The following is a 13,132-nucleotide window of genomic DNA, read 5'->3' as shown; positions in this document are numbered from 1 at the left end:
CGACATTGATTTCTCACAGTTCCAGAGGCTGGGAAGGCCAGTGTGGTTCCTGGTGAGAGAAGCTCTCTTCCTGGCCTGCAGGCATCACCTTCTCACTGTGTCCTCACAAGTCTCTTCTTATAAAGACATTAATTCTATAAGATCAAGGCCCCACCCTTATGAACTCATTTAACCTTAAGTATCTCCCTATAGGCTGTACCTCCAAATATACATTGGGGGCCTCAGGGCTTTAACATACGAGTTTTGGGGGTACAGAATTTAGTCTGTAGCAGATACAGTCTCGGATTCTAGACGGAACTAATTTTTAAGGAACTGCCGAATTCTGGTGTAGTACAAGGACAAATATCCACAATTATCTGAAAAAGCGATTAAAATACACCTTTCTTTCCTAACGACCTGTCTGAAGCTGGATTTTCTTCACAAATGTAATTCAACCAAAATAACTTATCCTAACAGTTTGAATATAGAAGCATATATGAGAACCTGGTTTAATGTCTTTAGTACAGATGTGAAAAAGATTTACAAAAATATAAAGCCAGCTTCTCTTCTAAATTTTAGAAAATGTAATTATTTTTCATAAAGTGTTATTTATGTTAACATAATGGATTGGGCTTATTATTATTACCTTAATTTAAATAGGTAAATGCTTAAAGTTTTTATTGGTTTTAATTTCTAATAAGGTAAACAGTGGTAATTCACATGAACAGAAGCATTCTGAGGTCATCAAAGACTTTTTTTAGTGTAACAAATCCTGGACTAGAAAGTTCTATAACTGGGGCGCCTGGGTGGCTCAGTGGGTTAAAGCCTCCTCCTTCGGCTCAGGTCATGATCCCAGGGTCCTGGGATTGAGCCCCGTATTGGGCTCTCTGCTCGGCAGGGAGCCTGCTTCCTCCTTTCTCTCTGCCTGCCTCTCTGCCTACTTGTGATCTCTCTCTCTCTGTCAAATAAATAAATAAAATCTTAAAAAAAAAAAAAGAAAGTTCTATAACTGCTGGTCTAAATCATTTCTTAAGAAATTCAGACACATACTGTTTTAACCATTTCATTTTCTTAAAGACATCTCTCTTAGAGCCTTCTGGCCTGCTACAGTCTGGACTGTCTTCTATACCTCCGTAGGACCAGTGCCCTAGGGGCTTTCTTCACCATCATCTACAGGTGTCAGCCAATTATGGTCCAGGGGTCAAATCCAGCCTGCCACCTATTTCTCTTTTTAACTTAAATTCAATCTAAGGAGCATATAGTGTATTATTAGTTTTAGAGGTAGAATCTAGTGATTCATCAGTTGCATAGAACACTCAATGCTCATTCCATCACATGCCCTTCTTAATGCCCATCATGCAGTGATAGCCATCTATTGTTAAGGAAAGTTTCACTAGACCACAGCATGCTCTTTCATTTATGTATTGTCTGCTTTTGCACCACAGCAGCAGAACTGAGTAGTTGTGACAGAGACCGAATGGCCTAAAAACTTAAAAAAAAAAAAAAAAAAGGTACTATTTTTTACAGGAAAAGTTTGTCCTTTTCAGAGAAAATTTCCCAATCTGTGATCTAGGTGATTCTTTCACTGCTTTCTTGGGTTGGTTTATTTGCTCCCGGAATCCCAGGTCTTCCTCCTTCCTGACTTACTCTTTCATTCTCATAAAGCCCATCTTCTGGTAATTTCTGAGAAAGGGTATATGAGAGATACATTTTTTTTTTTTTGAGGCCTTGCATGTCTGAAATGTCTTTTCCTACTCACACATTTTATTCAGAACTTATCAGGGTACAGAATTTTAGCACAAAAATCCATCTTTTGGAAACCAGGAGGCTTTGTTTCAATTGCCATCTAGCTACTAGGCTTATAATAGAAAAACAGTCTGAAGGTATTCTGAGTCCTGATAATACTGTATGTGACTTTTCTTTTTTCCTTCTTAGAAGCCGAGAGGATCTTTCCCTTGTCCTTGATGCTCTGAAATTTTATGATGCTGTGGCCTGGAGACAATGTGTATCCAAATACGGTGCTGGGGCACTGGGTGCTTTCACTCTGGAAAGTCACATCCTCTGGTAAAGGGACAGTTCCCGAATTTATTTTATTGATCATTTCTTCCCCCTCTATTTTGCTGTTCCCTATTTCTGGAATGTTCACTGAACAGATACTGGCTATCCTGGACTAGTTCTCTAATTTTCTTATCTATTCTATCTCTTTCTGAGGCAGTTCCTCAACTCTGTCTTCCAACCAGAGTCTTGAATCTTTGTTTCTTCTATCATGTTTTAAATTTTCATGAGCTCTTTCTTCCTGCACCAACCCATTTCTTTTGTCAAGTATCTAGAGGTTATGACATCATTTCTTTTTTTTTTTTTAAGATTTTATTTATTTATTTGACAGAGAGAGATCACAAGTAGGCAGAGAGGCAGGCAGAGAGAGAGAGAGAGGGAAGCAGGCTCCCCGCTGAGCAGAGAGCCCGATTCAGGACTCGATCCAAAGACCCCGAGATCACGACCTGAGCCGAAGGCAGGGGCTTAAACCACTGAGCCACCCAGGCACCCCCATGACATTATTTCTTTAAAAAAAATTCTCATGGGCTATAAATGATAGTTTCTTTTCCCCCGTAGAGTCCGTTTTGCCCTAGTTGCTTTTTTCTGTTTGTTTACTTTGGTTTTTTTATTTCATGGCAGAGGCTCTGGTCTTGGTTGTCTCTCTCTCTCATTAAGTAATCTCTACACCCAATGTGGGGCTTGAACTCATGACCCCAAGATCAAGTGTTGCCCGTTCCACCAACTGAGCCAGCCAGGTGCTCCTTGGTTGTCTCTTCACGTGTGAGAGTGAAATACTGAAGTGCTGATTTTTAGTGAAATCCTAAAAAGTGCTACTTGTGTTGGTGGAGCTTTCTGCCTCTGGGCTTTTCTGCAGGGAGACACAGCTGGGCTGCCGGTGAGGAAGCCCCCGAGGTTCTTATCTCTAAATCTTCATCACACTCAGATTCCTCAAAAAGAAAAAAAAAAAAAGTTTCCTATCTCCTGACTCAAGGGTATAAGGCTTGACAACCAGAATTCTGGGCTTGGTTGGAAAAGAAAGCTAAGATTTTAAACATTCAGGATGCCAGCATTCACTCGACCTCTCCCAAGGGACCATGGCCATCAGGTGTGCTTGGTGTCCTCTAGTTTAGAATTCCTTTGCTTTATCCCATCCAGAGGATACATTTCTGGTCTTCTTCCAACTTATGGCAGGGGCGATCTTTCTAAAATTTTCAAGCAGTACGGTCAGTTTCCTCTTCACCCACCTCTCCTCTACTTTGTGGAGTTATGTGGTGCCACCGATTTCTGAATTTCTTTAGGGTTCTGCTATGTCAAGTTGGGTTGTTTCTTGGCCTTCCCCATCGTTGGCTCAGGATTCAGCTTTCTGGGGACTGCTAAGTCAGTTACTACTCATCCATCTGCTTCCAGCTTCCAAAATTTTGTTGCTGTTGTCTGCTCTCCCATTCTCTTTGTCCTTGTGGGTTTATGTCTTAAAAAAAAACAACTCTTCACTGTTGTTTTAGTGAGGTTTTGGGAGGGAATGAAAGTGAATGTGGGTATTTGATCCTCCATCTTTATTTGGAACGTCTTTATAATTCAATATCTTCTTTTTACTTCTACTTAATATCACAGCATAAACATTTCCTATGCTCCCACGTGGTCTCTGTCACAGCTTTACTAACTGTGTCGCATTCCACTGAATGCCACATCTTACTTCATTGTTGCCTTTTTTTTTTTTGGATGTTTAGGGTTGTTTCTGTTTGTGGGGGAGGAAACTGGTTTTCTTTTTTTTTTTTCCTGGAGCTATCTTCCATTTATCTGTCTAACTTCGACCCTATCTTTAGGGAGTGCCTGCTGACATTCCTCTCCTTTCTGTTCTTGATCCACGGTTTCATCACCGCTGGCCTTGATGATAGCATTACCTCCTGTCGATTTAATTCATCTTTTTTTTTTTTTTAATTCATCTTCAAACTACTGGGTCACCCGCACAACACTGGAGCACTCACCTTCCTACAATGGCACCTTTCTCGTGACACTTCAGAGGGATGCTAACATTCAGAATTCATCTGTGACTGGCATTTGAGGCTCCTAATAGTTTGATTTCACCCCACCTATCCAAACTCACAACCCTTTCCCCAAATGTCCTCGCAGGATGTTCCCCCTTTCACGGCCAAGCCACATTTGCCTTCATGTCCATATTATCTCCTGCCCTAAGCCTCCCCACTTGACCTTGCTGACAGAATTTCTTCCCTCCTCTGAGAAAAGATAAAAAACAAGTAACTTGTTTCTAATTGCTTAGGGTCAGTCTGGCCTTCTAAGTGGACTGACGGCTCTTCAGGGGCAGGGGGCTCTTTTCTGTTCTCCCCTGTGGCGGCTACAGTGGTCCCTACAGTGCCCTTGTCCTCCCACCAGGGGATTCCAGCTCAGCCCCAGGCACCCCGAGGGTGATTAACAGGGACTCACTGAACGAAATGGTCGCGTGTGTAAGTTGTTACCTTGCCCTCTGGGGTTAGTGTCCAGATCACGGAGAAGGTCAGCTTGTCGGTCATGGGATGGAGGCTGCACAGCTCCTCGCACAGCAGTCTGGGAAGCATGGGGACCACCTGCAAACAGAGAACAGGCCTGTGAGCACTTTCCTGCAATTTTACCATAGGCTTAGGAGCAGCCCTGAGGGCAGAGTTTTGGTGAACACCTTGAGCTTCTGGAACAAGCTCAAGATGGAGGCAGCTTTCCTCCCAAAGACTGCGAAAAGACCAGGCCATCTGGTACTTTTTCCATGAGCCTCTAGAGAAGTGGGAACGTGAACTGGAAAGGTGAGAAGAATTGGTAACAGGGAAAAAGTAAGTACATTATAGCAATGAAAAACAACAACTTTTTACTATATACTAAAACCAAAGCTCTGGAGTTGAATGACTTGTACTTTTGGGTGCAACTGTTCCAGTTGAACTATATACTTAAGAACCCACTGTCTTATATTTAAGTCTTTAATTCGAGCTAATTTGTGTGTGTGGTGTAAGACAGGAGTCCAGTTTCATTCTTTGCATGTGGCTGTCAGTTTTACCAATGCCATTTATTGAAGAAACCATCGAAGATTAGTTGACCATATACACATGGAGTTATTTCAAGCTGTGTATTCTGTTCTGTTGGTCTGTGTGTCTGTTTTCATGTTAGTACCATACTGCTTTGATTATTATAGCTTTGTAATGTAGTTTGAAATCAGAAGTGTGGTGCCTCCAGTTTTGTCTTTGGTCTCAAGAAAGCTTTAGCTGGTCAGGGCTAACTTTTGTAGTTCTGTATGAATTTTAGGATAGCTTTTTCTATTTTTGTGAAAAATGCTACTGGAATTTTTATAGAGATTACATTGAATCTGGAGCTAACTTTGAGTAGTATGGGCATCTTAACCACATTAATTCTTGTAATCCAAGATTGGTGTCTATCTTCATACTTATTTGTGCCTTTGTCCATTTCTTTCATCAGTGTCTTATAGTTTTCAGTGTACGGGTCTTTCACCCCCTTGGTTAAATGTATTTCTAAATATTTTATTGTTTGGGGTACTGTTACAAGTGGGATTGCTTTCTTAGTTTCAAAATCATCTCACATCTGTTACAATGTCTATTACCAAAAAGATAAGAAATAAAAAGGATGTGGAGAAAAGAGAACACTTGGACATTGTTGGGAGGACTGTAAATCAGTGTAGCCATAATGGAAAATAGTATAGCAGTCCCTCAAAAAATGAAAAATAGAACTACTGTTTGACCCAGCAATCCCATTTCTGGGTATATATATTCCAAGGAAATGGAATCAGTACTTTGAAGGCATATATGTGCTCTCATGTTCCCTGTAGCATTACCCATCAGAGCAAGACATGGAAACAACCTACAGATCTGTTGGCAGATGAATGGATAAAGAAAATGTGTATATACACATATATACTATGGAATATGATCATCCATAAAAAGGAAGGAAATTCTGCCCTTTGTGACAATAGGGATGAACATGGGAGGGCATTACACTAAGTGAAATAAGCCAGACACAGGAACTCAAATGCTGCATGGTATCACTTACATGATAAGTGGCCAGGGGGAGGAAAAATGGGGAGATGGAGGTCAAATGGCACATAGTTTAAGTTATAAGATGAATCAGTCCTGAGAATCTCAGGTACAGCACAGTGACGGCGGCTAATAATGGGGGGTGCACACGTGAAATTTGCTGACAGTGAATCTTAAGCACTCTCACCATGCACAAACAGAAGAGCTAACTGTGTGAGGTGATGGATGTGTTCACTATCTTCCTGTTGGCAATCATTTCACAATGTACATGTGTCTCAAATCATCACATTGTACACCTGCAATATATACAATTACATTTTGTCAATGATCTGCCAATAAAGTTGGGACAGATAAAAGAACCCAAGGGGCGAATGTAAACTCATGATGGCATTTTACTGTGGTAAAATTACAGCTTCAACACTTTAGTGATTGAAAATATCACAACTGACCAAATTGCTTGTTGGGACATTAACAGGCTACTCCAATAAAATATCACACGTTTCCTAGAGAAACACTGTGGTCGACTAGTCACTCAACTGCAGTGTTTTTTTTTTTTTTCTTTTTAAAGATCTTATTTATTTGACAGGGAGAAACACAGAGAAAGAGGGAACACAAGCAGGGGGAGTGGGAGAGGGAGAAGCAGGATTCCCGCCGAGCAGGGAGCCTGATGCGAGGCTCTAACCCAGGACCTTGGGACCATGACCTAAGCCAAAGGCAGACGCTTAATCACTGAGCCATCCAGGCACCCCCCTACTGCAGTTTTTTAAACCTAAATTATTTCTTCTCCTTATTGATCTTTCTAGTCCCTAATACGCTGATCCAGTGGTGTATCTTCTTTCATTAAAAAAAAAAAAATTCTCTCCAACTTACTTTCAAATGATGACTTCAAAGCTATCCCAGAATGCTACCTGTTTTCCCTGAAGTTCCTGAGATGAAGACCATGTATCTCCCTGCGTGTCCTGAAAACACCTCAGACTCACTCTTCCCTTTAAATCTATTCATTCTTCCACTCTTCTTGATTAACAGTATTATCATTCACCCTGTCCCCAAACTAGAAACAGCCACAATAATAGCCCTTTACTCAACACACTGGCTGCGGACTCCTCGACTCGCAGTATCCAGTACAGGTAACGCAGCTCACGCTTGACCCTGCCTTAAGTAACTGAGAGGCAGTAGGCAAGAGAGAGAACTCAGTACTGGTTGAGGTAAAGTTATCCAGTCGTTTATCAGCAAAAGCAAAATAAATCCTAGTGGTTTCTTACTCTGTGTGAAGGTACCTGTACCGTTTCAATACAGTAACTAACATTTCACATGGAAAAGTAACTTCTAGAACTCATAGCCCAAACCAATAACAAATAATTAGTAACTGTATGGCATTACTCGGCATTATTCTGAAGGATGTGGGATTTCTTCCTAGTACCTGTTTAAAATCCAATGACCACCTGAAAACTTTGGCTAACAGCTTTTATAACATGACCACTTTTGACATTTTTTTCTTACCATTGCTTTGGGACCATCTGTTCAGATGATAATACATCTTCTTCAACTTATATAATAATGAGTGTTAAAGTATGAGCTATGTATTTAATATTGTCTTGTAAGTATCAAGTGTTTTACAAATAATACGTATGGATTGAATTGTCTCTCCTCCTCCCAAATTTCTTTGGGGGGAGCCCTAACCCTCAATGTCATTGCATTGGAGGCAGGGTCTTTAGGAGGTAATTAGAGTTAAATGAGGTCATAAGGATGGGGCTCTGATCCAAAAGAGAGAGGTAACTCCCCTCTCCCTGTCCTGCACAGACACAGAAAAAAAGGCCATGGGAGGACATGGGAAGAAAGTCCTCACTAGGAACTGAAATGGCTGGGACCTTCATCCATGGCCTCTATCCTCTAGAACTGTGGAAAAAATAAGTATTGTTGTTGACGCTGCCTAGTGTCTAGCATACTCTGTGACAGCCCAAGCTAAGACAGACTAAATCAAATCTGTGCGGTATGCATTCTTGGATTCTTCACTGGGCTGCATTAGCTGATAATTATCCCAATTATATTTTGGTAGTAGGCTACTCACCCTGCATGCTTGTAGCCAGAACTTCATACCTCTTTACATCTAGCTAGAGTTTCTTCCAAGTGTTCAAGGAACTATCTAATTGTGAGTCACAAAGCTGAGTGTATGGGAATGTAATAGAACTCCTGGCTTCGTATTTAAGTATTTGGCAAAAGAAAGTCGCTGCAACTAAATGCAGTGTGGTTTCCTGGACTGAATCCTGAAAGAGGACATTAGTGGAAAAGCTGGTGAAATCCAAATAAGGTATAGATTGTAGTTAATGGTTACGTTCCTATATCAGCTTCTTATTTAAGACAAATGTCCTAGGTGCTGTAAGATGTTAACACTGAGGGAACTGGGTGTAGGGTATTGGGACCTCTTTGTACTGTCTTTGCAACTTTTATTTTAAGTCTAAAATGATTCCAAAACGAAAGAGCTTATTAAAAAGAAAACCACTGGTGTGCCTGGGTGGCTCAGTGGGTTAAGCCTCCGCCTTTGGCCTAGGTCATGATCTCAGGGTCTTGGGATCGAGCCCCGCATCGGGCTCTCTGCTCAACAGGGAGCCTGCTTCCCTCTCTCTCTCTCTCTGCTTGCCTCTCTGCCTACTTGTGATCTCTCTGTCAAATGAATAAATTAACATCTTAAAAAAAAAAAAAAGAAAACCACTGCTTTCACGAGTTGATCTTGTAAGTTATGCATTTAAATATGAAAGAAATTTAAGCTAATGAAATACAACCTGATCTGTTCTTATATACTAGAGTTTGGGGTTAGGATTTTATTTGCCAAAAGGCCTTTACCACTAAAAAAAGGTCTCATTAGCTTCACTCCAAGGTACAGAGCCCATGGATGAGTCTCTCGAAGTTCTTGAACTCCCCTACTGTCTCTGTCCCAACCTATAGAGTGAGGTCCATACTCCTCAGCTGCACCATGCGAGAAAAGGAGCAAAGGACCGGGAGCCAGACAGACTTGAGACGGACTTGTGGCCCATCACTTCCTGTACAACTTGGGCAAGCTAGTGTGATTCTGAGCCTCAGTTTTCATGCCGGCAAAACAATACAGAAGATACTCAATACAAGTGAGCTGGCTGGCTGTCCACGGTCTCCCTGGTCCTTGGGTCACCAGGCTTGGCCTTCCCCTTCAGCAGGGCTGCTCATGGCACACCTCTCGCTTGCTAGGCCTGCTCACTGCTCTCCCTCTTGCCAAGATCATTCTTTCTCTGAGACATCTTTCTGGATGTTTTGCATCCGGCCGACTTCTGTACATCCTTAAAGATTTGGCTCCATTATCCCTCAAAGGATTATCCAGATTCCCCCAGGGGAGGATGTACTCTGTTCTGAATCCTTTTCTCACCCACCTTTGTTCTTTCAAAAAGGATGGGAGGCAGTCCTAAACAGTCTGTCACTTACTCTACCCTCCCAGCTCTTCCGAGAGGCTTCTATAGCTCTTACCACAGCGTGATCGCCTCCTTCTGTGCCCCTCTCCCCTCCACTACACCATAGAATCCTCAGGAATGAGGACAAGCTCCTGTTCCTGTCTCTCCATCTAGCACCTGACACGCAGTAGGCACTCTGTCTGCAAATGACTGACTCTTGCCCAGGAAATGAATCACTTTCTCTTTCTGTGTTTACTATTTATTACACATAAAACATTTTATGAAATACATGTTGGGCTTCTATTTAAACAACTTTACATAAGAATTTCCTAGGCAAATAGTATTTTAAGTGTAAGATGAACTGTTTTGACTATTCTTTCCTAAAAACTCCTGGCACACTCAGGGGCTGCTCAGGTCACAAGCACTGCTTAGTACCTTGTATCTTCTACAGAGGGTAACATTTTAATACCCAGATGCCCAAGAACCTAAGTGCTTATGAAGAAGCTAAGCATTAAAACATTTTCAGGTAGGATAGTTCTCTTTAAGTTTTAAAGGATATTCCTTTGAGTAACTTTCACCAGATCTTGGGGCAGAATTCAGATGGTATTCAGAGAAAACAGCCTTTATGTCCATATAGTTTTAGAAATAGAGGTTATTCCTCTTTCAAAGGTGAAGGACTGAAGGTGTTAAAATCACGTCTACGATGTGGACGTCACAGCCTCTCATCAGCCAGGCCTGCTTTCTGCCGGGCTCCCTGGGAAGGTGCTCCACAGCCCGTGGCATGTGTCAAGACCACAGCATGGCCGGGATCCCCACGGGAGGCGGGCTGGACAGACAGGCGGCTACTTCCTCAGATACAAGTCCTGTGACTCCGGGGGATGGGAGGCCCACAGCATGTGTCGTCTACGCATGCTCGGGAGCTATGTGACCTCTGCCACCGCACCTGGGAACACTCAGAGGCCGGGGGGCTGAGCACAGCACACAACGAAGAAGTGGAAAAGAGAAGACGGGTCTCTCTGGGGTTGAGACACTGACGGCTGTCATCAGCGTCATGAGACCACTGAAGCATCCTCTGACCCCTGGATGGTGGCCCTCATTAGCTTCACTCCAAGGTACAGAGCCCATGGATGAGTCTCTCGAAGTTCTTGAACTCCCCTACTGTCTCTGTCCCAACCTTATGGCCCCACTGTCAGTCTCATAATGTGCCTTTCCTTTGTTTACAACTGGCAGCTGAGCGGTGGCAGTCGGTCACTGGACCAGGTCACTAAACCGGGCTCAGCTACTACCTCAGTGGAGGCTGGCAGTCCTTTCCCTTGTCTGTGGCTGGTTCTTTCCTCCAGGCCCCTTGACTCCATGCCAAGACTCTCTTAACCTCCTCAAACCTCCTACCCAGCTGCCTTCCCCCACCCAGGCTCTTAGCAGAGAACTTCAACTCGTCTCCACAAAGGAAAGAGAGAACATTGGACTCAACCCCTCCCAAGCCTCCCTCCAGCTCCTTTCTCCCAACACTGCTCCTCAGTTAGGCAAGGGCACCTCAGTCCCCTGAGAGCTCAAGTGTCCTCCCTGTGCAAAGCCTGGCCTCCTGTCTGAGCTTTGATCCAATCCCTCCCTACCACAGCTCTTCTCAATTAGCTATGTGATCTTCTGCACATATACAGGGTCAGTCTCCCATTCCTAGAATCAGAAACAACATTCCCTTCTCCCAATCTGGAGGTCTCGCTTCACGTCACTAAGGTTCTCAAAATAGTTCATGCTTCCTATTTTCATTCACACTTTCCTTTTACTTTCCAATTCAATAGACATTTTAATTTTTATTTATTTATTTTTATCTATTTATTAAAAAAAATTTTTTTTAAGATTTATTTATTTGACAGACAGAGATCACAAGCAGGCAGAGAGGCAGACAGAAAGAGGAAGGGAAGCAGGCTCCCCGCCAAGCAGAGAGCCCAATGTGGTACTCGATCCCAGGACCCTGAGATCATGACCTGAGCCGAAGGCAGAGGCTTTAACCCACTGAGCCACCCAGGCGCCCCTATCTATTTATTTTTAAAGCTATCTCTATACCCAACATGGGGCTCAAACTTACAACCCTGAGATCAAGAGTCACACACTCTACCAATTGAGCCAGCTGGGTGCCCCTCAAAATGACCTTTTTAAATTACAAAAATTACATGTCTGTGGTAGAAATTTTAGGTGATAACAAACCAAAACATGAGAATGTAAAAACTGCGAGGCCCCTTGCTTTAGAAGCAACAATGTTAACATGTTGGCACAGAACCTTTGTCTTCTTTCTGTGCACTCATAAATGACCATTCCTCAGGTAAAACATTACAGGTTGTGCACACGCGTACTTTTTGAACACAGAGCTAGTGGACACTCTCCGACTCCCACCGCATTGGTCCTTACTGGACCCTTTCCTCGGCTGGCTCCTTAAACTGGTGCTCTCACCCTCTGCCCTCCACTCCCCTTTCTTATCCCTGCACGTGCTCCTCGGGTCCCTCCCTCACTCCTGGGGTTACACTCCCACTGATCCACGAGTCCCGTACATACTGCATTTCCAGCCCTGCCTCTCCTTATAACTCCAGATCCCTTTATTACCTGCCCCCCCGGCAACCCCGGACACCTTATTTTGGATGTCCCCTGCATACTTGGCGTATATAACACAAAGTTCAGCATTTTCTTCCCTGCACCTGTTGCTATGGTGTATTTCTTATCTCTGTTAAGAACAGCACCCTGTTACAGTTAAACAAGCAAGCAAACAACAACCACACACACACACTCACTCACACACACCCCTCCCACAGAACACAACTGGCTATTACTTTGTGATTTCTCCACTCTCCTCCCTCTGCTATACCCAGTCAGTTTCTAGGTTCTTCTGTAGGTTTTACAACTAAATCTCTCAAATGAGTCTTCTTTCCTCTCCACCTTCAAGTATGGATATACTCGTCTCTCTTGGGTTACATGCTAATCTCCTAAACCAGCAGCAGAGTTCTGGAGCAGGACTTTTTCTGGGTCAGATTTCCTTATTATTCTCCAGACTTCTGCATCTTCTTACTCTATTCCACTCAATGATAATTTGCAATCCCATTTACAGTAGGACACACAGCCTTTATCTTTCCAATAGCTGATGAACTGAATTAAGCAATGTCAGGTTTTTGCTTGTCCTGCTAATGAGGGAGGGTCCAAATACCTTCAATGGGGTGGAGAGGTCTCCAGCAGAGTCTGGACCCTCCATGATCAGCAGCCAAGGGTCAACTGTGGCCAAGAGCTCTCAGTGAAAGGCTGGCAGAGGGCCTCCAGACCCTATCTTCAAGGGGAAAGCAAAGACAACAGGGGGAAGCCAACTTGCCCTGTTTGCCTAGTCTGAGTCTCTGTTGTGTGATATGGATTCCTATACAGGGAGGGGATACAGTTGGGGGCTCCTTTTTTGGGATGTCCATTTTTTTTTTTAAGGTTTTATTTATTTGACAGAGAGATCACAAGTAGACAGAGAGGCAGAGAGAGAGAGGGGGGAAACGGGCCCCCCACTGAGCAGAGAGCCTGATGCGGGGTTCGATCCCAGGACTCTGAGATCATGACCTGAGCCAAAGGCAGAGGCCCACCCACTGAGCCACCCAGGCACCCCACTGGAATGTCCATTTTATCACCAGGCTGAAGACACCTATGGCT

General features: G+C 43.3%; 1 protein-coding gene across 1 annotated transcript in view; it reads right to left on the bottom strand.

The window, feature by feature from the left end:
- Positions 1-13,132, bottom strand: part of DIS3L2 (DIS3 like 3'-5' exoribonuclease 2) — a 349,252-nt gene that overhangs the window by 85,400 nt on the left and 250,720 nt on the right. The window contains exon 12 of the mRNA XM_032857493.1: positions 4,491-4,598. Coding sequence (XP_032713384.1) covers positions 4,491-4,598 — 108 coding nt within the window. The remainder of the gene's footprint in view (positions 1-4,490; positions 4,599-13,132) is intronic.

This window comes from Lontra canadensis, unplaced genomic scaffold, assembly GCF_010015895.1.
Source record: "Lontra canadensis isolate GAN:19392208 unplaced genomic scaffold, GSC_riverotter_1.0 scaffold13, whole genome shotgun sequence".
Classification (NCBI taxonomy): domain Eukaryota; kingdom Metazoa; phylum Chordata; class Mammalia; order Carnivora; family Mustelidae; genus Lontra; species Lontra canadensis.
The sequence above is the reverse complement of the archived record's forward strand: the minus strand, read 5'-3'. Positions and strand labels throughout refer to the sequence as shown.